The sequence below is a fragment of the Phoenix dactylifera genome, unplaced genomic scaffold (genome assembly GCF_009389715.1).
Source record: "Phoenix dactylifera cultivar Barhee BC4 unplaced genomic scaffold, palm_55x_up_171113_PBpolish2nd_filt_p 000631F, whole genome shotgun sequence".
NCBI classification, from domain to species: domain Eukaryota; kingdom Viridiplantae; phylum Streptophyta; class Magnoliopsida; order Arecales; family Arecaceae; genus Phoenix; species Phoenix dactylifera.
The window spans coordinates 112,967-136,734 of record NW_024068024.1 but is presented as its reverse complement, the minus strand read 5'-3'; the positions used below and the strand labels follow the sequence as shown (position 1 = coordinate 136,734).

The window sequence follows — 23,768 nt, the reverse complement described above, 5'->3', positions numbered from 1 at the left end:
CGGGATCGGCACTGATAGCACTCGCTCAGCAAGCTGCCCACCAAAACTCTTCTGACAAGGTCAGCATCCCATCTTCGCTCTCTCCGAACAAACAGGTCACTAACTGTGCGGCCCTCTAACCATCCATTGTCAATCAGGGTAGGCCAACCCTGCAGTGTATCCTCCGCCAGCCACCTATCCTCCAGAATGCTGATAGCCTGCCCATCCCCAACCTCCCAACTGATCGCCAGAAGCACCCCAGGGGCACGAGCACAAATCTCCCTCTAAATAAACGAGGAAGCCCAACCCACTCGGACGGCAGCTGGGGTAGCTGGGTCGCCATACTTCGCCCGCAGTAAGGAGACCCAAAGACTCCGCAGCTCTAGAAGAAATCTGATAACAAACGTATGAGGATATCCATAAAGATCGATTCGATAAGAGTTGCACAACCAGGAAAGGATAAGAAGCTCCACTTTTAGGCATCCAACTTCATTAGAATTTTATCTTTAAATTCATTCCAAGTCTGACAATTTCAATCATCCCTCATACTAGGAGTCTCCCATTAAGTCTCCATATTTTCAGATTGATGAACCCATAAGCATTCTACTAGATCAGTAGTATGATCCAAGGCAAGATTCGTCGTCTCGATATCGAATCCCGTACCGATGCCACACTAGCATAATGTTAGCACAGAATTTTTTTGGCATACCAAATGTCGATATGCCACCCGTATCGGATATCAGTACCGAACTGATGTCGTATGGTATGCTCTGTATCGCTCAGTTCAGGCTGATACGGCATACCTTGGTATAACGTCATCCTAGGGATAAATACCACAAAGGACTTATTTAGATTGTTGACTCTTTGAAAGACCCAACAATCCTTTCTTCTTGCTTGACTCACCAATAAACAATCATCTACGAAAGCAAATGATGGATAGAAGCTGCCTCTCATCTAGGTCCATAGCCATAGAGGTGCCTTGCCTCCATCTCCAAATTAAGACTCCTAGAAAGCATATCTACAGCCAAGATAAAAAGATAAGGGGATATAAGATGTTCTTGTCTCAGCCTCACCAAAGATGTGAAGCGGCATGAGAGTTTCATTGATGAGGATCGCAAAGGAAGGATCTCTGATACAACTAGATACCTAAGACACTCAGTGACTAAGGAAACCAAAAATGCCTCAAAACATCTTTAGTATAATCACATCTCAGGCGATCGTTGGCACATTCCATGTCCAATTTTATAGCCATCAAAGATCCACATTGAGCTTTCAGAATTCCATCAAGAATACTTCAACCCATAACAAAGGCTGACTGGTTCATATTGACTAGAAGGTGTAAAATTCCTTTGGTTTCTTAGACGTAAACCTTGGTCACAATTTTATATCTTGTAATGCATATACTGATAGGGCAATAGTGAATCCCCTCCCAAGGATTGTTTCTTTTATGAATGAGAGTAATAAGTGTTCTCTTCCGAGCAATAGGCATCTCAACAGTGTCAAAGAAATGCATCACTCCCTGACCACATCCTTTTCAAAGATTCCCAATACAATTTATACAACCTTGGCTGAAAAGCATCATGACCATAGGATTTCTGCACAGCTAGACCTATTCATGCGATCCAGGTGGGCTAGGCTCGGTTTGGGCTTTACGTGCGTCATTTACTTAAACCCTAGCCTGACACAGCCCAACCTTTGGACCTACCATCTAGGCCCAAATGTAGCCCTTACTTGAGTTTCAAGCTTTAGGCCGAACCGTGGGCTTTCAGAAGCTTTAGGCCGAACCGTGGGCTTTCAGACCTTTTTTTTCAATTTTTAAAATGCTTTACAACTTTTAAATATGAATAATTAAACATGTCTATTATCCCATTAATTTTCCTAACCAATAAAATTTGTTAGTTAAGTCTATAAGTACATCAAACATAGACGAAAATACAAGAAAAAAATTTCGATTTGGGCCATGCTCAGACCATATCTTTTTACAAACCTAAGCCCAGACTGTTTAAGAAACAGGCCTATTTTTTAGAACCGGCTCGGCCTACCAGGCTTAAAATCTTAGCACAAGCTTGCCCAAAAGGCTACGAGCTTCAATAGTCCAAGTGGACTACCCAACCCATGAAGAGGTCTATAAATAGCAATATAGCACTCTCCATCGCCTCAGCATTCACAATTCTGAATAAAGAACATTTATCTGAAGGAGATGGTGTATGCAATATGTGAAGATAGGACATATAGGTGCTTCAAGATTTTCTATCAATCAAATTCTATTCCTTCATCTGTATATTATAATTGTTTTATGGAAGAAGCTGAGTAATGTCCTCCAAGCAACCAAGAAAACAGAAATTCTAGAAGGAGATGTCCAAATATATTTTACATCCAGCAGAAGAATAGTCTTAGATGCTAAATTCCCTATTCCTTCTCTACATACAATAAAAAAAGAATATAGTCAACTTAAGTCAACAAAAGATGCCTATGCTATTTATTTAGATATCTATAAAACATCTATCACAGATTTTGAAATAAATGTAATAGAATCAATAGAGGAATTCCAAATTGAGAAGGAACTTTTAAAAAAAAGACTTTAACTCTAAAGATAATAATGATAAAAAGAAATGGACTTTCAAAAACTATGATGAAAAGAGAGAAGGAATTAAATCAGGAAAATGCAGTAGAGTCAAATGATGTAGGAAGAAAGAAATATATTCTTCTTTGACTAGTACAAAAATTATTATTTAAAAGACCTTGAGTCTATGCTTGAGCTATTGCCTCGGGAAAAACAAACTATGGTGATAAGGTTTTCTAAAACTTGGAAGACCGCCAAAGAGGTAGAAGTAGAGTCAATCCATCTTTTGACACTATACAAATAAAGTAGAATTAAGAGCTAGTCCTTTAAAATTCTCAAAAATCCTAAATGAAAATGTTAAGATTGAACATCTTGAGCAATTAGTAGAATAGCAAAACCTTACCAATCTAGCTCTTTAATTTATAGGAAAGCAAACCACGAGGATAGAAATTATTCTCCTAGAAACAAATGAAGAGAGAGATAAAGTCAATCCTAAAAATTTCGTAGGTTAGACGAATAAAGTTACCATTGAAAAGTAACAAAACATCCTCATCCAAAAACGTCCCTCCTATATTCACTGCCCATGAGATAGATCCTGATGCCAAACTAGAAAGATCGTTTTTCAGTCGATCAAGTAACTAGTCGCTATTATCATCCTTGAAAGTTAAAAGATTTTGTTAATCATATATCTGAAGAAGACTTAGAAAAAAAAAGGACTGTGATTCTCATATAGAATCGGAAGATTAGATAAAACTATTATCCTAGACTTAATCATTTCGACAAAATAATATGAAGAATCCCTTGATACTGCAATCGTAATACAATTAGATGGAAGATCTCTAGTTGAAATCTAGATGGATTTTAAGGAATATCAAATACTCACTATATGCCATCAAATGATCGTGTACTCAAATACTTGTGAAGCCTAAGGGAACTCTGATGTAAAATGTAAAATGCTTATATTGTCTCAACATAGTTCATCAAAATATATTCCAAATTGTATAAATAGATGCATTTGATTTGGTTATGGTGGTATTTTTTAATTGATGAAAAGGAGTAATAGGTAAGATTCACTTCCGGGATATGAAATGATATTCAAAAAAATTAATCTACGAAGAAATCCTCATTATAGTAAAGGTAATTTCTAAATTCTACAGATATTTGGTAAACCAGCAATCTCTTCTTCACATTGACTGTATGGTAACCAAAGATGTTTTATAGAAATATGTTGAAAATCTAATTTCCAAGTAGAGCTTTGCCAAATAACAAGCTATATTTTCAGTCTTCAATCTTTTAGAACAAAAGAAGCAAATAGATCTTTGCCAAATAACAGGGTATATTTTCAGTCTTCAATCTTTTAGAACAAAACAAACTCACTCAAAATTTTACGTTTGACAGAAAAACGGTGAAAGAAGAGAATCCCTCAAAAGAAATTACAATCCAAAAAAATCTCCCTCCAAAACCATCTCCAATTTGAAATCCAAAAATCTCTTCTTGCTCCACAACTTTGACTCTTTCCACACAAACAATCAAATAACCACCTTGCCTTCATATATTCAAGGTAGAAGAGAAACCTTTCCTTTTAAAATAATATAATCTTAATGCTACCACAAAAGATCTTATAAAATACCTACCAAAAGGAAAACATTTATCCCTAAATCAAGGAATAAGCTATTCTCACTCAAACAGAAAGTACTGATCTCCATCATAATTATCAAAGGCATAATGAATATGCATTTTCCAAGCTCTAAATAAAGAGGATTTGCACTCTAAATGATTGTAACCCTTTCCTAAATCCTAACTTCACTAAAAGTATTGGAAACGAGGAACATGAAATTGAGTCCTATAACTACTGGGAATATAAGTCTTCAGCCAATATGATTTTACCAGAATGGGTGGCTAAAATTTGAAAGTACACTACAAATGCTTTCATGCAAGAGTCAATAAACAATCTCAAAATCTATTCAAATTCTAGTGAATTCAGTTTATTGAATCTAATGTGCTAGAGCAGGCTAATCTTGGTTGCTCAAGTGGGAGCTCAAAATGAAAAATGATGGCTGTCTTGCTGCCTGCTTAGATCAAATGGGCATTCCCTCACTACAGCCCCTGGTTGGCTCAGCCTTACATGCAGCAAATCTCTCAATCTGAACACACCACAACTAGTTTACATGGACCAAGCAGCAGCAATGATAGGAAGCTCTACTCTCTATGCTGTTTGATGCTGCAAGCCTCCTAAACCATTACCTGATAATTTCTTGACCTTGGATATTTGCCCTGGTGGTCACACCAAGACACACCAACCATTAACCCCTTCTTTTTTTTTTTTGATAACACAGATACCTTCGTACCATTCTTGTATAAGCCGTTACTGCTAACCAGGTCTGTTTTGGATAACTGATTCCCTCGCTTAGGCCTGATTACTTCATGATGGGGTTCGAAAGAGTATGGCAAGCCAGGATTAGAAAACGCAGTCCCCTTGATAAAAGATTTCATTTCATGTTCCAGAGTAAATATCATCTCTCTTTCAACTATTAAGGGTGTGCTGAATGGAAAAAAGTAGCAATCTTCTAACAGAAGCAGGATGACTGATGGTAGCTCACCTCCATTGATGCTCGTCCAACCTCAAGTTTTAAACTTTGGAAATGAAATGCCAAACTTTCGAAAGCAGGCATTTGTTTGTGATTTTCTCAATCTGATGTGGTATTAGCATGCCACTCTAATAAGAGCACCAACCCGATAGAATCTTCTCCGACTCCTGATGAATAGCATCATCCCCTTAAATCAAACTTTAGCTCAGATGGTACAACCTTTTATCTCTTTGATGAGATGTTCATTTCCCGAACACCATTCCCGCATTTCAACCTCCATGAACTCTGTGCTCTCTCATACTGCAAGCACCGAGCTTGGTCTGCATGGAGGTCTAGGCATCGTGCGGTTCTGCAAGGATGGATATAGGGTAGCAGATGGGGTTAAAACCCCTGCGAGTCTTGGAAAAATTAAAAAAAGCATAATCTCCTAATGCCACATGTTTTGGGGAGGATACTAACAAGCTTGAGCTGCGTAAAACTACTCATTATTTACATGTTACATGTCAATAGCCAATATATGGTACGCAAATGAATAGGAAAGAGTTTAACAAACTGAAAATAAACATGTTCAAGAATACATTATGAAATCTTTTATCTCATTTACTCCCTGAAATCTTTTGTTTTTATTTATTTATTTATTTATTCTACGGCGGGCACAGCATGTAAAAAGGTTCATAAATAAATGCCTCTTTTTTTTTAATAGCAGGATATAGGGAAATCATCAATTGGTGCAAACACACATAGGAACCCTGCTCCCCACAAATTTCTCAAAATTCGGATGTAAATGTCATTGATAAATAAAAATCTCCAACCTCTCTTCCTCTTATTTTTCTCCTCACCTTTGGGTAAAGATAATGTTTGCAACACCAATAGCAGGATCCAGCCATAGAGAAAATGCCCCGTGTTAGCAGCACAGTCACTCCTCCCCCACCGCATCATCCCCATCTGTGCATTTTGAAAAGCTCAGGGAGGGAGAACAGGAAGAGACCGAAGAGTCAAGTGAAGTTTAAGAAACTCCGAATGGCAACCTTTGCGATGTCCTTGGTAATGAAGCCTTCTCCATTCCTTGAGAGGGCATAGCCTAAGGGCCTCCCCTACCCGGTCAGATCTTTTTCCCTCAAGGTTCAGGCCAGTGGTGGCCAGAAGATCAAGACTGCCACACCCTATGGTTAATATTCAACAGCAACTGACTCAAAGCTTCATCTAGTCTAGAATTAAACACAAATGGAGCTACATGCGTATCATAGATTATTACCACCATCACCACCACCATCAGAATGCATGCAGATTTATGTAACATGCATTCCAAGCAACATAGCATGGAAAACTGGACATTAATTTTCACGGCTTCCTCAGCATGAATTATCCAAGAACAGTTTTTAGAAAGAGCAATGAAAATAAGGGGAAAAGAAAGTTCTAGCTTGTTTAGTGGATCACTGAACCCCAAAGAACTACCATCATTATTGCATCCCCTAAGGCCAACTTTCTTCCATGGCAATGTGGTTGTCAAAATGGTTGATTTTAACTCTCCATCCTTGTCAATCAACAAAACTAATCGACAACAATATATTCATTATTTTATGGCATTTAACATAATTCTGTAGCCTAAAACCTCCTTTCGCAGAAACCAAAATTCTATTCCTGTTCAAGCTATTTAGAGCTGAACATCTTATAGATGCATGGATCAAATTTTCTTTTCCAGTGATTAAAAATTAAACAATTTGTAGGGCCAGGAGGAGGGTTGAACCTGAGGAATGGCGTTGATGCATCCGAAAGGAAGCCTTAAGGTTGAATATTTTCTCCCTTCATGCCTTTCATAGTATATGGTTATTTGGAACCCATTTAAGGTGTCCTTGGGGTTTCAAGATACAATTACCACCTATTCTGCTAGAAGTTTCAATCTTTACTCTGTCGATATGGGGGAAGGGTAAATATGGTGCAAATGTTGATGGCTACAGGTACGAGTTCGGCAATTTCTTTGATTTCAGTTATCATTAGTTCATCCATTATTAATTTATTACCATCAATATTAGACAGTCTTCCCAAAGCAAGGGCGCAAAAACCACCTAATACACTGCAACAGGGCAGCAACAGAGTAGCAATTTCAAGAAACAGATATCCTCCCATCACCAATCAATGGTTTACCTCCTGATGGGTAAAGCAATCTTCAAATTCAAGGGGGCAAAAATAGGTATCTTTCTGAATGTACTTTACATAGGAAAACAAGGTAAAAAATGCAATCTCATTTGAACAGTAATTATGAAGTTACAAATGCAGTAGAACAGAATGAAACTGAGTGGTAAGCTATGGAATATAGTCAGGATAAGGTGGGCTAATGGTGGTGGTTATGGTATATCCTGTTAAAGAGCTGGCAGAAGCACATGATAAACTCATGAAAAAAGATTACCTAGAGCTTCATCATGATTAATGAAACCAGGGGTTATGGGACTCTGAATATTAAACTTACATATAGCATCCTAAAGAAATAACCACGAATTGATCATGAAAATGCTGTGGCAGTAACAATTTATTTATCATGCGGAGATGATAATGTTATTATTTTACTTGCAGCCCAATTTACACACCTGAAGAGTGGTCGCCAAGTGGTGATGTCCATGTCAGAGGTAAGACCAGAAAGCATAAACATATCATATCAAATATACATCTGTACAGAAGCATAATATCTAGTCATCAGAAACTTTAATTTTGATAATCACGTTTGATTTATTCAGGAACTATTGGGGCATTTGATATGGGCTGTAACCCTGGCAGCACTTATACTTGGTGGTGCTCTTCTTGTGCACAACACTGATGCTCTGGCCCTATAGGATGTTATCACAATAACAATGTAATCTAGCCTTATATTTCTCTCAAAAATATCTTGTTGATACTCCTCTATTGTTTTATTGCTAAAAACACATTACTATTTCTTGGAGAAACACATTAAGGATCTGATTTCTGATTGCTAAACTTAAAAGCTTCTCTGAGTGGTATAGAGTTCACCAGCATTGCATCAATCTAGGACTTCACAATGTCATTCTCAAACAAAACATATGAAATAACCACCGAGCTCAGCACAAGAACAAGATAGGATTGAAATTAGTCGAAGCTTAGTATTGCATACTCTGTTAAATTGGAACACAAACAAGAGGGCAGGAGCCGGAGGGGGAACAAAGACGAGAATGCTAACAACAACATGACTGACAGTATAAGAAGCAACGCAGATAAGGGCATGCTTGGTGTTGCTTGTGCTTTTAAGAAGTAATCATAAAAGAAGAAGCCAGAAGTGATGTTTCCTAGCTTCTCCTCAAAGTCACATGGACTCAGGTTTGTGTGTTGGATGCAGGTATATGCCTACCTCCCAGATCCTTTCAATATCTAAAGATTTCTTCTTATAGAGCCATGTCAAAGTGGCATATCAATGTCCGTTTCCAAGTATTGGGTGCAGATACCTTACATTGAAGGGTCCAGGAACATAGCTTCTTCTAAAAGCACTTTTTGGACCTTTTCCTCCTGTGGAAGCGCTTCTTTGACACTATCACCAACCTCTAATTTTTTCTAAAAGGTCCTTTTTGGCTTTGAAAGTTACAAAAGGACTTTGTTAAGCAACACCAAACATGCCCTAACAAAGCCCAGACTGCCTAGTTACAGCATAGGATCAGTCAGGACAGTACTTAGAATCTCAGTTTCGCCCATCTTCACAAGTTATAAGATCACACTGCATGGTATGTGCCCCTCAAAAACTCTCTGACTATTAGTTAGCCAGGCAAATAACAGATAAATAGGCAGTCTATAATAAAATTAAAAGGACTGAATCTAGGAATCTGATCTTTCAGCAAATGCAAGCAAGATGCTTGTGTAGCAGATAAAAAGAACCATATATATTGGATGGGTTTATCCCTCATTTGCCTATTGAATATTGCAGTTGTTATCATCTTGATTATTATGTCATTCATGAATATCAGTATATAACAAAGTAATCAGCAGATCAAAACCATGTATACATAATTCTGTGAAAGAGCCACCAACATTAGTTATGTGAACAATAAAAAGTATAAGCAGAATGCAATAGCATAAGCCTCTCCTCTTTAACACTAGAGCCAATAGGACAAGGTTAAAAGGTAACTAATTCGTAGTGCCATAAATATGTAGAAAACACAGGGCATTCAGAATTTTTTTTGAGTACATAATCAATTCTGTTTTGTTCAAAAAAAAAAAGAAAATATCCATGGGAGTGAAAACAGCTTGATTTATGAAAGCAGCTCAATTCAGGATGTGATTATGAAAAGAACAATGAAAGGGAAGAAAAGGTACCGTAATAGTGATCATAAGCATCCAGATATTTTCAATTATGGACTTGGTTATCAAAAATTTATTTAACAAGACAACAGAGATATAGTTCTCCGCATTGCATTGGTACTTGATATACATGGATCCGAAAGCTGCCAGACAAAATATTATATATGATATGAATCAGTGTCCTTACAATCTGTTTCTTGAAAAATTTTAATTTGCCTCAGGAAGTACAACTTCATTTGAAGATCCAAGTATATAAATCACCTACATTTAGTGATGCAGATAACATGAAAAAAGTGATCCAAATGCAAGACAGCAAAAACAAGAACTAAGCAGCACTTTAGAGAGGCCAATCACCTTCAAAAAGAGTTTTCACTTTTTTCCACCCCCAGAAACATTGAATTTGAAGAAAATAATATCCCCATCCTGAACAACATAGGTCTTCCCTTCTTGCCTGTACTTCCCAGCAGCCTGTAAGAATCAACAGAAAAGATAATGAAATATATTTTCATGATTATGAAGAATAAAATGTAGAGAATGAGAAGGGACCACTAACTACAGTGGATGTGACATGCAAAATAAAGTACAGGTTACTATAATTCTGTACCTTGACTGCAGCTTCACTGCCCAGTTCCTTTAGATCTTCAAACTTCATGACCTGAAGACAATACAGTTCCAAATAAAAAACCATTTCATGAAAAGCAAAAACTTATGACCTACTTATTTCTAAATATTTTGATTCAAGCAACATATAAGCTAAACATCTTATTCTATGTAACACAAATGAATTGTAACTGCATTGTACATTATTTAAAATGTAAAGATACTTGCGCATATGCTCATTGACGAAGGGATTGACAGATGTTTGCTTCTGTTGCTTAAAATGTGAAGCAGAAAAAGGAACCAACACTTGGATATGGAGACAATATATCTAGGTTTGTAACAACAGATACACGAGATATTGGAAGCAAATATTGGTCAAAACATGTAGCAACCCATTATCTCATTAGCATAAATAATAAACGGAAGGTGGATGCAGAGCAAATACAGTACTATCATAGACAAAGGGCGGCATTACTCATACAAACTGTTGTATCATGTTTGGGTACTAATGTCAATTCCAAGCATGGTTTGCCGAACCGGACCGTACGGGCCAGTTCGGCCAGCCGGTTCGGCCAGGTACAGACCGATCTAGCCTGGAACCGGTACCCGGATAGTGTGGAAACCGGTTCCAGCTGTTTTCGGGCCGATCCTGACCAGTACACTCGTGTACCGACTGGTACCAGTGCGAATCGGCCAGTTCGCACTGGTACATTTTTTTCGGTGGGAAAGCGCGTGGCCGATTCCCCGCCCCGCGCGCGGCTGCGCCCTCGCGCGGTTCCCCTCGTTGTGAATCGTCACGCGGGCATTTCTCCCGCCCGTGCGAGGCAGCGCGCTCGCACCCGCGCAGGCTCATTAATGCCACTCTGTGGCATTTATCCCGCGCGCCCTTGCGCGGTTCCGCACAAAAGCCCGCGTGGTTCCCCACATTGTGAATTGTCGCGCGGGCGTTTTCCCTGCCTGCACGGTTCCCCAGCCCACGCAGGGCAGCACGCTCGCGGGCCCACACGGGCTCATTAATGCCACAGAGTGGCATTTAATGCCACTCTATGGCTTTTATCCCGCGCGTCCACACGCGAACGTGAAAACCAGAATATAAAAAAAAAAAAAAAAAAACGCCGAACCGGTTTGTATCGGAACCGTTACGGTACAAACCGAACCGTACCGGTCTGGTAGGCGACCGGTCCGCCTACCAGTACGGCAGACCTTGGTTCCAAATAGCATTTTCCAATATGAAACAATTAAATAGAAATAATTCATATTTGACACCTAAGTAATGAATATTTCAAAGGAACTGCATCATTGCTATCCGGATCAGGATCCAAAAAGCCCATAATTTCACTACATAACACTATAAAGACATAAACTAGAAGAATGAAAGACTGCAGAACCCAGAAAGCATCCATAGCTATATGATGACTAAAAGTTTCATATAAAAAAAGGCCTAGATTATCTTCAAAGCCCATCCAGAAAACGCATATGCAAAACTTACCCACTAATGACTTAGATAACTGTGCTAAGAACCTTACAAGCTAAATCCTATGCCAGTGATTTCCACCTTCATTTGATCATATTATCAACATCAAAGAATGAAAACAAAAGGCATAGTATTTCCTCCTCTAGTTGAAAGGACAGTTGAAATACAATGCTATAGATGGGATTTAGGCCCATGACAAGTGCATAATACAGAGTAAGCTAAATAGAGATTCATGGATGTTAAGAATCATCAGAAGCATCTAAAATAAATAAGGACTAAAAATCAAAAATTTTAGAATCTTTGGTTAACCATAATGTTTTCAGATGATATCACAATTCTTCCATAAATAAGAAAAGAAATTGTAAGGAGTATCATGGTAGGTTAGATGATACTGTCCACACAGAGATCATATCCACATTCTTTAAGGCCTGTTTGGGTATTCCTGCCGGAATTGGGAAGAGAGAGGGGTCATGGGGGTAGGGAAGAAGGGAGGAGAGGGAGAGGATAAGTGATTGACGAAGATGAGGAAAGAAGACATCACAAATTGTTGTAAGGAAAAAAAAAAAGACCATGAAGCTCTTTTCCTTCCTCTTGCAGACTTTTTTTTTTTGTTGTTTGGGGGGGGGGGGGGGGGAGGATTGGATGTTGGGTTAATATATGGCCATCTCAGATGACTGCCGACTCAATGTATCTAGCAGGAAATCCAGCCCAATCCTCCTGGATTACTCAAATAGGCCCCGAATGTCTACACCACGCTGTGAAAATCTAAGTGTGATCTCTAAAGTGCACCTCTCTAATAAGGTGATTTTCTAGTCAAAAATAAATAAATAAGTAAAGCTTATGTCTATGCAATCAGAGTAAGAAAGCAGACATACCTCAGCACATATAAAACCTTTTTCAAAATCAGAATGGATGGCACCTGCAGCTTGAGGGGCTTTTGTTTGCCGTCTGATCTGCCAACATTTCACCTATAGCAGCCAAAAATTCATCATAAGAGAGGCCATCCGGTTGATCACTAAATATCATTATGCTGTTCTAGTTTTGTAGCTGTCGTGCAAATCTTAGGGTAAGAGATGGCATCATTGGTAGTAAATATCACATTGAAAAGAAACTACGAATGTAGCATGCAAAATAATCACAAAAAAAATCCTTTGCAGAAAGGGCATAGTTACAGGTAACGACTGCTATGAAAAATGAATTATCTCAAGTTGCATATAAATCAGCAGATGGTAAGAAGCCTTCTCCACAACCAGCAAGGTGTGATTAAAAATGCATGAGATGTTGACCAAAAACCTTAAAATCATGTACAGTAAACCATATGATCAATTGGGTCAAATATGGTGATATGCCTGTTGAGAAAAGGTAATACCTCATCTGGACCAGCAGTGAAAAAGTATATAAGGTTGATTGCAGCAAAACCAGTCTTTATGATTTTAGGGATGGCGCTGCAGCAACATAAAGCCCAATCATTTCAGAAATCTGCCTTTTAAACAAATACATGATCATTTATTCAGAATACATGTGCATGCAATTTAAGAACGCCGACTAGTATACCCAAGTCATTGCTTGTACAAAGTTGTCAAATAAGTCTAGCATTTTGGGGGTAAAAACATATGACACTGATGTTTTGTCAAGCATAATGTTTTTAACACCATCTTTTAGAACCTCCAAATCAGAAGTTTACAGTGACAGCATACAATATGAGCTGTGTTCCAAAATAAAATCATCTCCGAAAATTCTTTGATTGGGTCAAATCATCAAATGAAAAAAGCAAACAAGAGATAGTAACCTCCTATCAAATTGTTTGAAATTTAATGGCATAACATCTCTTGTTTTCGTAGAAAAATATTTTAGCCAACAGGCCTATATATTAGCTTTGCCAGAGTTTCTAGAGTCACCAAATTATATTTTATGTAGATGTACTAATCACAAAACAAATTAGATGTACATAAAGAAAATAAAAAATTTAAGTAATATTAGTACCTATATGAAATTTTTTTGTCCATCATACGTTCACACTCTCAAAGCATCAAATTAGTTCAGTTTTGGAAAACCATATTTCTAGCAAATTATGAATCTTTTAATCTTCATCTAATCCAAAGCATAAAAGTGATCAGGAATTAAACTTTATTATGTAGATATTCTGGTGCGTCTACACCAGTGTATGCATGACTGAAGAACACAAGGAACTCACTACTTATAGCTGAAAATGTCCTGAGGACTGAACAGCCAAAAATATCTATCAAAGATCAGTAAACGTAATGACAACGGTTTGGACACTAAAGCTAAAGATAATAAGTAATATTATTTACTTTTAGTCAAGTGTTTACTAAGAAAGAACATTGTTTACAATTCTAGATAAAGAATTGGTGGGCTCGATACAATGCAGAAGGGACTCAGTGGAGCAGTTTAACTGGTAGATGCAGGGAAGTTCAAAGGAGTAATGATGCCCAAGTACTTGGCAAAGTGTAGAGGAACAGTGCAAAAAACAGAATAGGTGAAATTTTCGCACAGCATCTTCCTGTTGGTAAACGGTAATATTTGGCTGGCATAGCAATATTCATGTATGGATGAGGTAACCAACATATCATTAATATTTCCTTTGATGTACCATTACAAATATAAATATGCTAGCTCAACAAAGTATATGAGAGGATTTCCAGATCAGTACTTATCTGTTGTTAGGCATACTGAATTCTGTTACCATATAAGAGTAAAGATTCTACATGCCATCCACAAGAAGAAAAAAAAATTACTAACAGGAAATATTACTACTCAATCGCATTGTTGCTTCCTCTGCCATACCATATAGGCACACATTGGTGATATTCAACCACATCAGAATTCTTTTGTCTTAATTTAAGAAGATTACCTTTTTGCCAACAAAAAAATATTTTCAAATGATGATCCAAATTTCTCATTCATAAGTCAAATCAAAACTCCACGGCACAGAGAGAACATGACTTATGTTTTTTAACCAAAGAGAAAGAAAAAAGAAGAATATTTCCAAATGAAGATCTAAATTTCTTCTTTATAAGTCAAATCCTCAGCATAAAGAGAGCAAACATGGGAGCACAAACATCCTAGAACGTGACTTACGTGTTTTGACGAAAGAGAGAGGAATAACATTTTGTGTATAACCAAGATGACTTTCAGAGAGCACAATGCAAATATAATGTAAAGGAATATAATATACACATTTATACTGATTTATCAGGTTAAGAAAAAGGCACTGCATGGGAAATATGAAAACCAATTAAAATTACACGGTAAGGCATAAACCACTCAGTCCTGATCATTATGTCCAAGCTATGCAACATATTTCCTTATATGTTGCATGGAACCCATGCAATTTATTGGTCAGTAAACATTTAACAAAGATGAGACCAAGAATGCAATTCATTAAAACTTGCCTCTGCACTTTGTTTTCCTCACAGTATTTAGCAGCTTCATCCTCTGGCATATCTACAAGATTCTTTTCCAAAACACAGCTGAAAGGAATAATAGTTTCACCACCATGATTTTGCACCCTGAAAATATGAGTAATAAAATATCAGATAAAACTATTGATTTTTCTATGTGAAAGTGAATGAAATAACCTAAATTTCCTTTGTCTAAAACAAAAAATAAGGGCACAAGACTAAACTGCCAGTTTTATCACAACAGCTATGACATGATAAGCCAAGGAACTGTCCAAAAGATTCATGAGATAAGGGTTATTAATTTAGTAAATCTCCAATCTGAAACACTGATTCCTTACAAAATTATGTTGCAAAAGAAAAATGTAGGCCAAACATAAAGGGTAACATAGGGTGGAAGAGCATTAAATTCATCTCAAGCCATGGCCAGATGCTACTGTGACAATCCAACACTATTGGTGGGAGTTGTACCAAGCATGTATCTTGGGTAGAAACTTGTTCTTCTTTCTTTGGTAGTCCCTCTCATTCATATTCACCTGCAAACAAAATATAGCATTAAACAGAGCAGTAAAATATTGTTTTCATATAAATGAAAAAGTGCAAGATAAAGAATGAATGAAAGAAACAGCAATAGTACAAATTTTAGTCTATGACAAATGTTTTAAGTTGATATTAATTATAATACAGAGTTTTAAATAGATAAATTTTGAAAATGCTTGAAGAGGCTCTTTACAGATGCAAGCAAATAACAGAAAGACTAAAAGTTGCCACTCAAACATAGGCATGGTTTTGAGAGCATCTATAGGTCCAAACAGGTTAGATAGGCCAATCATGCATCATCCTAGTCCAATTGGTTTTCAGGTCCCTCTTTTATTCTTGTCAGGCTTCTTACCACCAATATAACATATTACATTAACAGCACTAAGTTATTGTAATATACGGCCTACCAAGAATACATGTAGGAGATTTAGCATTATGCCCAAAAAGTTTGCTTCTTCACAAATATGATGTGAGATCATAACAGCATGAACTATGCATGTACAACCCAGCCTGGCCAGTGCGTACCCAACTTTTCAGAAGCTCCTAATGGGCAGGATCATGCTGTTCCCAAATTATAAGCAAGATTTCAGTAGAATTTGATCAAACAAACTGCTAATCAACAACCCTGAAGAAATGGCATTGGTTTCTTTCCACTTGATTTGAGGAACATGTCATCCTTAAAGTGATTGCAAGATCAGACTTACATATTCCAGCTTCACCAAGTACTTTATCATGATAATTTAGGCAAATGTTATTGATAGCACTCGTGATTGCAGGAGCACAACTAAAAGTGCTTCAGTAGGTACAGGCAAAAACTCGCAAGTTGAATAGTCTCTTTATATGGAAGTGGTTACGCAGGATATGATTGTTCCATACATAATTGATGTTTCCTTGTATTTATCAACTAACAACTCAACTTTGTTTCTTCATGAAGCTAAAAATGGGCGTCCCAATGCACGAGGCTCCTATCATTGTGAGATCTAAGAAGGGTCAGATATACGTATCCTTACCCCTACATGCAGAGAGGTTGTTTCGATATTTCCGTGTTTCATGAAGTTAAGAAGCATAAAGTCAATCTCTTACTCATATTATTAAAATTACTTTGGAAGCTAACAATTGCATGAGTTAGATATTTATAAAATGTTAAATTTAGGGAAACAAAACTCATACCAAATAGACAACAGGTTTGGCAGTAAGTAATTGGAAAGTATTCAGGATCTCAACATCAGCAGCTTTCCAATCACCTAAACGAACATCTTTCCCATCCTTTAGCCATGCTTTAACCTGCAACATGAGAAAGTAATGCCAGACTATAAAAGATTTTATTGCCTCAAACTACGCTATTTTACATGGATTCAAATTTTGTGTCGAGTATCGGTATGTGACTAAGTTTTGGGTCCTTTCAATATCCAAGAATTTCTTATTAATCCATGTCTAAGTGTCATACCAATGTCCATATTTAAGTGTCAAGTGAGGGTATTTCAGGCCAAAACAAAGCTCTGGATAATATAGGATAAAGGAAAAGCTACAAAGATAAACAAGCCAAACACTCTAACTGAAAATACAAAGAATCACTAATATAGAAAACTGGATAAAGCTTTCAAGTTTTTCACAATCCCACTGACAAACTGAGAAGAACATTACCTAGTTTCATTTTACGTAGATTAACAAAGATGCATAAACAGAAAGTGGATGTTTGTCCTTCTTTTTGGTCCATCGGAGAAGGATAAAAAAGGCATTTAAACAGCGCAATACGTTACGCAAAGAAGTCGTGCTACAACTGGCTGATGGAGTGTTATGTAATTGGAGTAGAATCTCAAATGATATCCATATGTAGGATATTACATGCAATTTCTAGGTCTAGTTAATGTACACTGATGATCCGAAGATCTTCAACCATTTTGGGCTCTCCGTTTTCTCCCATCCTCTATGACCTCTTTCCAATTATGCTAAACAGTACTATTATATTATAGTTAGAAATATGAAGCATTCTAGACTACTGTGTAGCATATAAAAGAGAACTTGGATGCCCTATATTAGTGCCATCCAAGGACATGATTTGGTCATTTCCATTGATGAACAGGTGAGCCATAATACACTCATTTACAAATAATTTTCAGGACATACAAGTCTATAAACACCATCTAGTTTATCCTAAAAGAATTATTACCACAATCTAATTCTCCCTCCTTCACTCATCTCCATAGCTAAAATCAATGTAAAGCCTGACTTAATAAAAGTGCATATATTAACCATCCTTTAAAATATACAGATGTCAAACTATAGAAATCATGAGTATAAAGCAACTATAACATGAAATATATTAAACAATATCAAATAAATGAATGAATTGCAAGTAACTTCATGCAAGAAGAACATAGTATGAAGAAATATATGAATCTGATTATATTTATTTACAGAAATATATTCTGCAAACCTTCTCACATAATTCATGTTCTATTTTTAGCTGCTTGTCATTGCTCCTTTTCATGCTCTTTTCAAGATCCTCCAACCTCCTATCCACGAATTCTATATCCTACAAAGAGCCAATGCAGTAGGTAAGAGGTTAAAAATGCTTACACTTCTAGTTTTCTAAAACAAAAGCTTCACTGTTATGAGGTGGTATCAATAACAAAACAAATTATGAACAAAAAAATATGACCTAGGAATCTGATATAAAATATAAATTATAGCACATAATTCTTGAAGCTAAAACTAAAACATAGCACAAACATGAACTTAAAAATTAAAAAATAGTAATAAATTAGAGTAAGAGAAGCATGGGGCTCTAAATATATGTTCTATGTGTTACCTTGTATTTGCTATATCTCGAATTATATTTAATGACAAATAGGTATGAAGCAAATAGACTACTTTTTCGTTATCAAGGTGATAAAGAAGCTGAGGAGATCACTGCAAGAGAAATATGAAATAAAAAACAGCAGCCATATAAAACAGCCATCCTTGATTTCTATATAAAGCTAAAAATGACCAAGGGATTCAAAGAATCTAACAAAGAACCCTGTCACACTAGGAAACATAAACAAAAATATTTTTTGCAACAACAAATTCAAAGCTGAAAGTAATCTAGACTCTAGATCTATGAGAAGAAAATACATAAAAGAGGCTTCAGTATGACATATGCTTTCAATATGCACATAATTTTAGTGCTAATTGCAATAGAGAATTAATGAAGACTTGCACAATATACATACCATCATCTTGCAAGGCCAATAAATGCTTCTTATAAAAAGCAACATATGAGATTTTAAAAATAAAGCATCCAGTATAAAGGATATAATACTGCATGCTTCCATGAACTTACATGGTGTTTAAGCTATTCCACCATTTAACCTAAGTTATTATAAACCAAGATAAAATCGTGCGGAATGAATTCCATAGAGACTCTCTTAAGAGACATAACATGAAAACACATCGTATTTATGCTTTAAACTCCATCTAAATAACTGCCTGGTACATGATAATAGTACATACAATGAAATGTATGAGCATCCTTACGATTTTATTTGAGAATACAAATGCTCCATTATAAATACAAGCTACACAAAAATAACAATGGCAAAGACCAAAAATGATGGATGACCTTTTCTAAAGGGCGAGGTGGGTACAGAAAGATGGCATGTATTGATAGCATGTACGCTAAATAATAGTTAGGTTGGGTCAAGGGGTGAATCTGAAGTTACCTGACAGGTCAAGAAAATGAAAGCACTTCAAATGCATCCAACAATGTGGATATACTTAATATATAACTAGCAAACTTACAGCAGACAACATCTCTTAAGGATAAAGATCAACAATACCTTAAGTCGTAGTTCCTCACTTATCGTCTCCAAATCCCTAACAGGATCCACAGAGTCATCAACATGAATTATTTCTGGATCTTCAAATGCTCCTGGCACATGACAAAAGTGTCCTCAGCTACTACCAACATATGAAAAATCAAAAAAGAAATTAAAAAGAAAAAGAATGAAGCCTCATAAACTCTTGTTGCTGTACATAATAAATGAAAATGTGGGACAATAATATAACGGCATCAATTTATTGTATGTAGTGACTAAAAGTATTGAATGATAAGCCTATGGAACTAATGAAAAGCCAAGATTACCTAGACATAAGAGACAAGTGTCTAGGTGAACCAAAGAATCTGACATCGCAACCTTCAAAAAACTTGATATGATCACCATGTAAGGGTTCTCATATTTGTATGAATGTTGCATCAGATGCACTACAGCTTAATAAACTTAACCCTACCCCTGATTGAGGCAATGTTAAATAGGAGATTTTCACTAGAGAAGTGTCAAGTACTTGGAAGGAAAGACAATCTAATCATGTTCGGCCACATAGATAATCAATGGTGCAGTCCAAGCGATCCAAGTACATGATCCTTCAAAACCCATTTGTAGAATATTGGGTCTCTTCAAGGTTTCCAGTAGGCGTACCGGTGACCTACCGGACCGGTACGGTTTCGGCTCATACCGGAACCAGCAGGTACGAACCGTTTTTTCCACATCCGCGCGCAGACGCGCGCGTCCCCATTAAATACCACATAGTGGCATTAAATGCCACTCTGTGGCATTAACGATCACGCGGGGCGGTTCCAGCGCAGGGACCGCGCGCCGGCGCGGTTCCCAATGCACAAGTGGGGAACCGTGCGCGGCCGCGCGGCCCGCGCCCGAGCGAGCGCTCTTCCCCTCGCGTGGGGCGCTTTTCCCCGAGGGAACGTGTGGCCCTTTCAGCCACGCGCTTTGACACCACAGCGTCGCGCTGTGGTTTAAAAATCCACAGCGCGCGACGTTGTGGGTTAAAAAAAATACCGTACCGGTACAAACCGGCGCACAGCACCATGGGTAAAAAAAATCACCGTACCGGCGCGAACCGGTTGGTTCGCATCGGTACTAGCCGGTACACAACCGATACACATGTGTACCGGTCAGTTCCAGCCCGAGATGGCCTGGAACCGGATTCCACAAGTCCGGTGTACTGTTTACAGGCCAGACTGGTCCGGTACGGCCCGAACCGGACGGTACGGACTGGTTTGGCTTTCCATAGGTCTTTGAGTAAAGTACAAAAAATATACAATCTTTCTGGTCGTTTAACTGATCACACATAGTTAACATTGGCAAACATATAAACAACAGCCATAAATTATTCTTTGGCTTCAACAATTTTGCTGCACCAAGAATCTATCCAATGTGAGATCCCTAAATGGGAAATGACTTTTCGCAACTTTCAAGTCTTTTATCTTCCCTCCTTTCTTCTAATCCTAAATCCAGAAGCAGTCTGAGGCAGCACATGGCCATGTAATTAGGTCCTCCCTGCTTTATCCACTGAAAGGGGAATACTTACATGACGATTCAAAGAGTTGCTGATCGTTGCAAGTGAAAACATGCTATATTAGTAAAAACTAAAACAACAGTAGTTTACCTCAAGTAATCACATAATGCAAATTACTTCATGACTTGAGCAAATTTGACACCAAAGTTGATTTTTCTACCCAATAGCACACAACAGAAAGAATCTCTTGTCCTAAAGGCAGCAAGACAAAGGAATCTTACTTAACACATGAAAGATGCCATCAACTGCACGTATGTGTGATAGGAAGTTGTTCCCCAGACCCTGCCCCTCATGAGCCCCTCTTACAAGTCCAGCAATGTCATGTATTTCCAAATAAGCTGCTACCTGAATGAAAGACCATCACATATGGCTGTTATATTATTTAGAAAAATATGGTTTGAACAAAAGGTCAATAGTAAATACTCTGAAATGGATATAACCCACATAGTCACTGCAACATGAAAAATGACATGGGTTTTAATAACTTTTAAGTTCTAAATGTGACTCCTAGAATACAATTCTTGTCAACAGCCAGCGACTACCCCAAAGGTTACACTGATAGTAAGTAGGAAAAAAGATAGGATAGGAATGCAAGACTGTTGTAGCTTCACTGTAGTGGCACTACCATTAGATGACCATGGGGCATTTATGTCTGTCAAAGGACTCCTCGAGTTAAAAACCGTGTTGTATAACATTGCATAAAGCTAAACTTCATCAATGTATCAATCCCACAAATCTCTAAGTGCACTTCCTGACACCACTGTCTCTGGATAGTGCATTCAAAAGAAGAAACAAGAACAATGTTCAACTAGTTGCACGAAAATGTAACATAACATGATATCGAAAGAAAGCATATCAAAATATAAGGAGATTACTTATAGCAATAAAAAGAAAATTTAAGTCCAGAGAATTGGTCACAAACCTCGCTCTTTGGCTTATATAATTGACAGAGCCAATCAAACCTTTTATCAGGGATATTAATCCGTGCCTCATTTGGTTCTATGGTACAGAAAGGGAAGTTCTCTGCTGGGATTGAAAGCTTTGTTAGTGTGTTGAAAAGGATTGATTTCCCAACATTAGGTAACCCTACCTGTGAATCAAAATAATGACATATACCACTAATTAGTTAAGTACAATAATTTCCGATTCAAGGTTTACATCAGAAACTAATAATAAGATAAAATTAGAGAAGCCAAAGAATAGAAAGCATTTTGAAATTCTTTATAACAGAAGGTATCAAGAAATGAGAAAACAGAACACCTTAAGACATATTTATTGATCAGCAGAAAAGGATAACTTTGCCAATGGAGATAAAAATTATATGTTTCAGATCCATTCTTATGGTCTGCAGCATTTCATTTTGTCTAAAAATTGTAGATTTAACTATTATAAAGTGCAAAAATGGGCATGAAATACAGATTCCTAGTCGTCCAAAAACAACATAGAAACAGCTATCTGCTGCTAACAGAATTTGGCTAAAATCTTTAACCGATCCAACTTGACATGATTTCGAGCAAAAATAAATAGTAAAAAGAAATCATCTGAGCAACAGCAGTGCAACTGAATCATACTGCAGCAAAGTGTATATACGAAGTGGAATTTGAAAAAAAAAATTAATCATGGAGTAAGTAACACGTAATATAAGCAGATATTTGTGCAGTTGAAATTAAAACCGAAGAATGAAAATTTAAAAAATGAAGCCCATGATACCTCCAAAAATGTTATTTTTTTTAATAAAATCAACTAGAGCTACCAATATAGCATGCGATACGCTAATCGATAGAAGAAAATCAGAGCTTATAGCGATCAAAAGTAAATAAACTCCTTCCAAAATCAAAACAGGAACCATGGACTGCTTCGGGACCACAAATGATGGAATTCAACTCGACAGCCAAATCTTAGAAAAATTTCAGGGGGAGGTGTGGATTCGAAGCTTACGATTCCAATCTTCAAATGGGACGAGAACCGACCCAGAATAGGCCGCTCGGGGGCAGCTTCCTTCGATTTGGAAGCCTTCGGAGGCATCTCGGATATCCCCCAAGGAGCTCCTCCGAGATTTTTCTAGGGTTTTGCCCAGAGGGTTTTTTCGCCCTCCTCTAGTATTTCGCCCCAAGGTTTCGCCTTCGGAAGCGTAAATGGAAAGAAAAAAGAAAGGAAGCGCGGAATTTATAGCTGACCGTAGGTCTAGAATTGGATGCCCAATAGCCCGCTTGGTTCCCCTGGTTGGCGTTCCCTTTACTGCAAGAGTTGCGGCGAATCATAACGATGATTTCCAAGTTGAAGGAGATGGATGGTTGTGATTCTCGTTCAAGGATCGATGATAAAAGGTTTATTTGTTCACCTACAAAGTAGACAAAGAATTTTCTCTCAGGGAGACGAAGATGGATGTTTTTTTTCTTTTCTTTTTCTCTTTTTCTTTTCTTTCTTCTTCTCCTTTTCTTTTTCTTTTTCCTTTTTTTTTTTTTTTTTTTTGCACGATAGATGGCTCATACTAGGGTGCAAATGGGTCAGGTTAGACCGGATCCTAAGTAACCCCGACCCGACTTTTTATTCAGATCCTAATTTTGGACCCAGATACGACCCAATAGAAAATCGGGTCGGGTCCATGTATACCCGGTCCCCACCCAAAAAATTCAAGAGCTGGTGAAGCAGGTGCCCGGAGGAGAGACCGATGTCCATTCTACCGCTTCTCTCTCCCACTCCCCTCCCCCTAACCGAACACCCAGCAGCTTATTTATTTAACGGTGAAGTTTTGAGTCTAGACGATGGTGTCTGTGGGGTTGTCGAAGCTTTGCTAGACGGCGGAGCCGCCGCTATTCTTGAGGACAAGGTTGCCAGTCTTGCTGAGGAAAGCGGCTGTGATGCCCTTGCCGGAGGTGTTAGACTGCCAGATGACGGAACCGGAACGGTTAGTTAGGCGGAGGTCGCCATCGGAGCTGGGATGAAGTGAG

At 37.6% G+C, this 23,768-nt stretch overlaps 1 protein-coding gene across 3 annotated transcripts; it reads right to left on the bottom strand.

Annotated features, from left to right (window-relative positions):
- Positions 1–9,452: 9,452 nt before the first annotated feature.
- LOC120106780 (obg-like ATPase 1) lies at positions 9,453–23,163 on the bottom strand. Of its 3 annotated transcripts, none has more exons than XM_039119835.1 (13): positions 22,756–22,966; positions 21,740–21,907; positions 21,039–21,162; positions 19,284–19,375; positions 17,900–17,998; positions 16,633–16,746; positions 15,394–15,458; positions 14,917–15,033; positions 12,873–12,948; positions 12,379–12,471; positions 10,034–10,084; positions 9,784–9,897; positions 9,453–9,690 (listed from the first exon to the last, which is right to left on the bottom strand). In XM_039119835.1, exons 1-12 carry the CDS (start codon positions 22,840–22,842, stop codon positions 9,799–9,801), a joined length of 1,185 nt encoding a protein of 394 aa, XP_038975763.1. In that variant the 5' UTR covers positions 22,843–22,966; the 3' UTR covers positions 9,453–9,690; positions 9,784–9,798. The 3 variants fall into 3 exon arrangements, with proteins under 3 accessions (XP_038975763.1, XP_038975764.1, XP_038975765.1); XM_039119836.1 differs by having other exon boundaries at positions 9,453–9,572; XM_039119837.1 differs by lacking the exon at positions 22,756–22,966 and adding an exon at positions 22,995–23,163 and having other exon boundaries at positions 9,461–9,690.
- Positions 23,164–23,768: the final 605 nt, after the last annotated feature.

Bases quoted from the DNA above. Each gene is read 5' to 3' on its own strand.
- LOC120106780 (XM_039119835.1), bottom strand. From the start codon at position 22,842: ATGCCTCCGAAGGCTTCCAAATCGAAGGAAGCTGCCCCCGAGCGGCCT. The intron at 19,376-21,038 runs GTAAGATTCCTT...GTCATGTGCCAG, and splicing joins TGGCATCTTTCATGTGTTAA to GAGCATTTGAAGATCCAGAA. The intron at 10,085-12,378 runs GTATGTCTGCTT...TATTGTCTTCAG, and splicing joins AAGGTTTTATATGTGCTGAG to GTCATGAAGTTTGAAGATCT.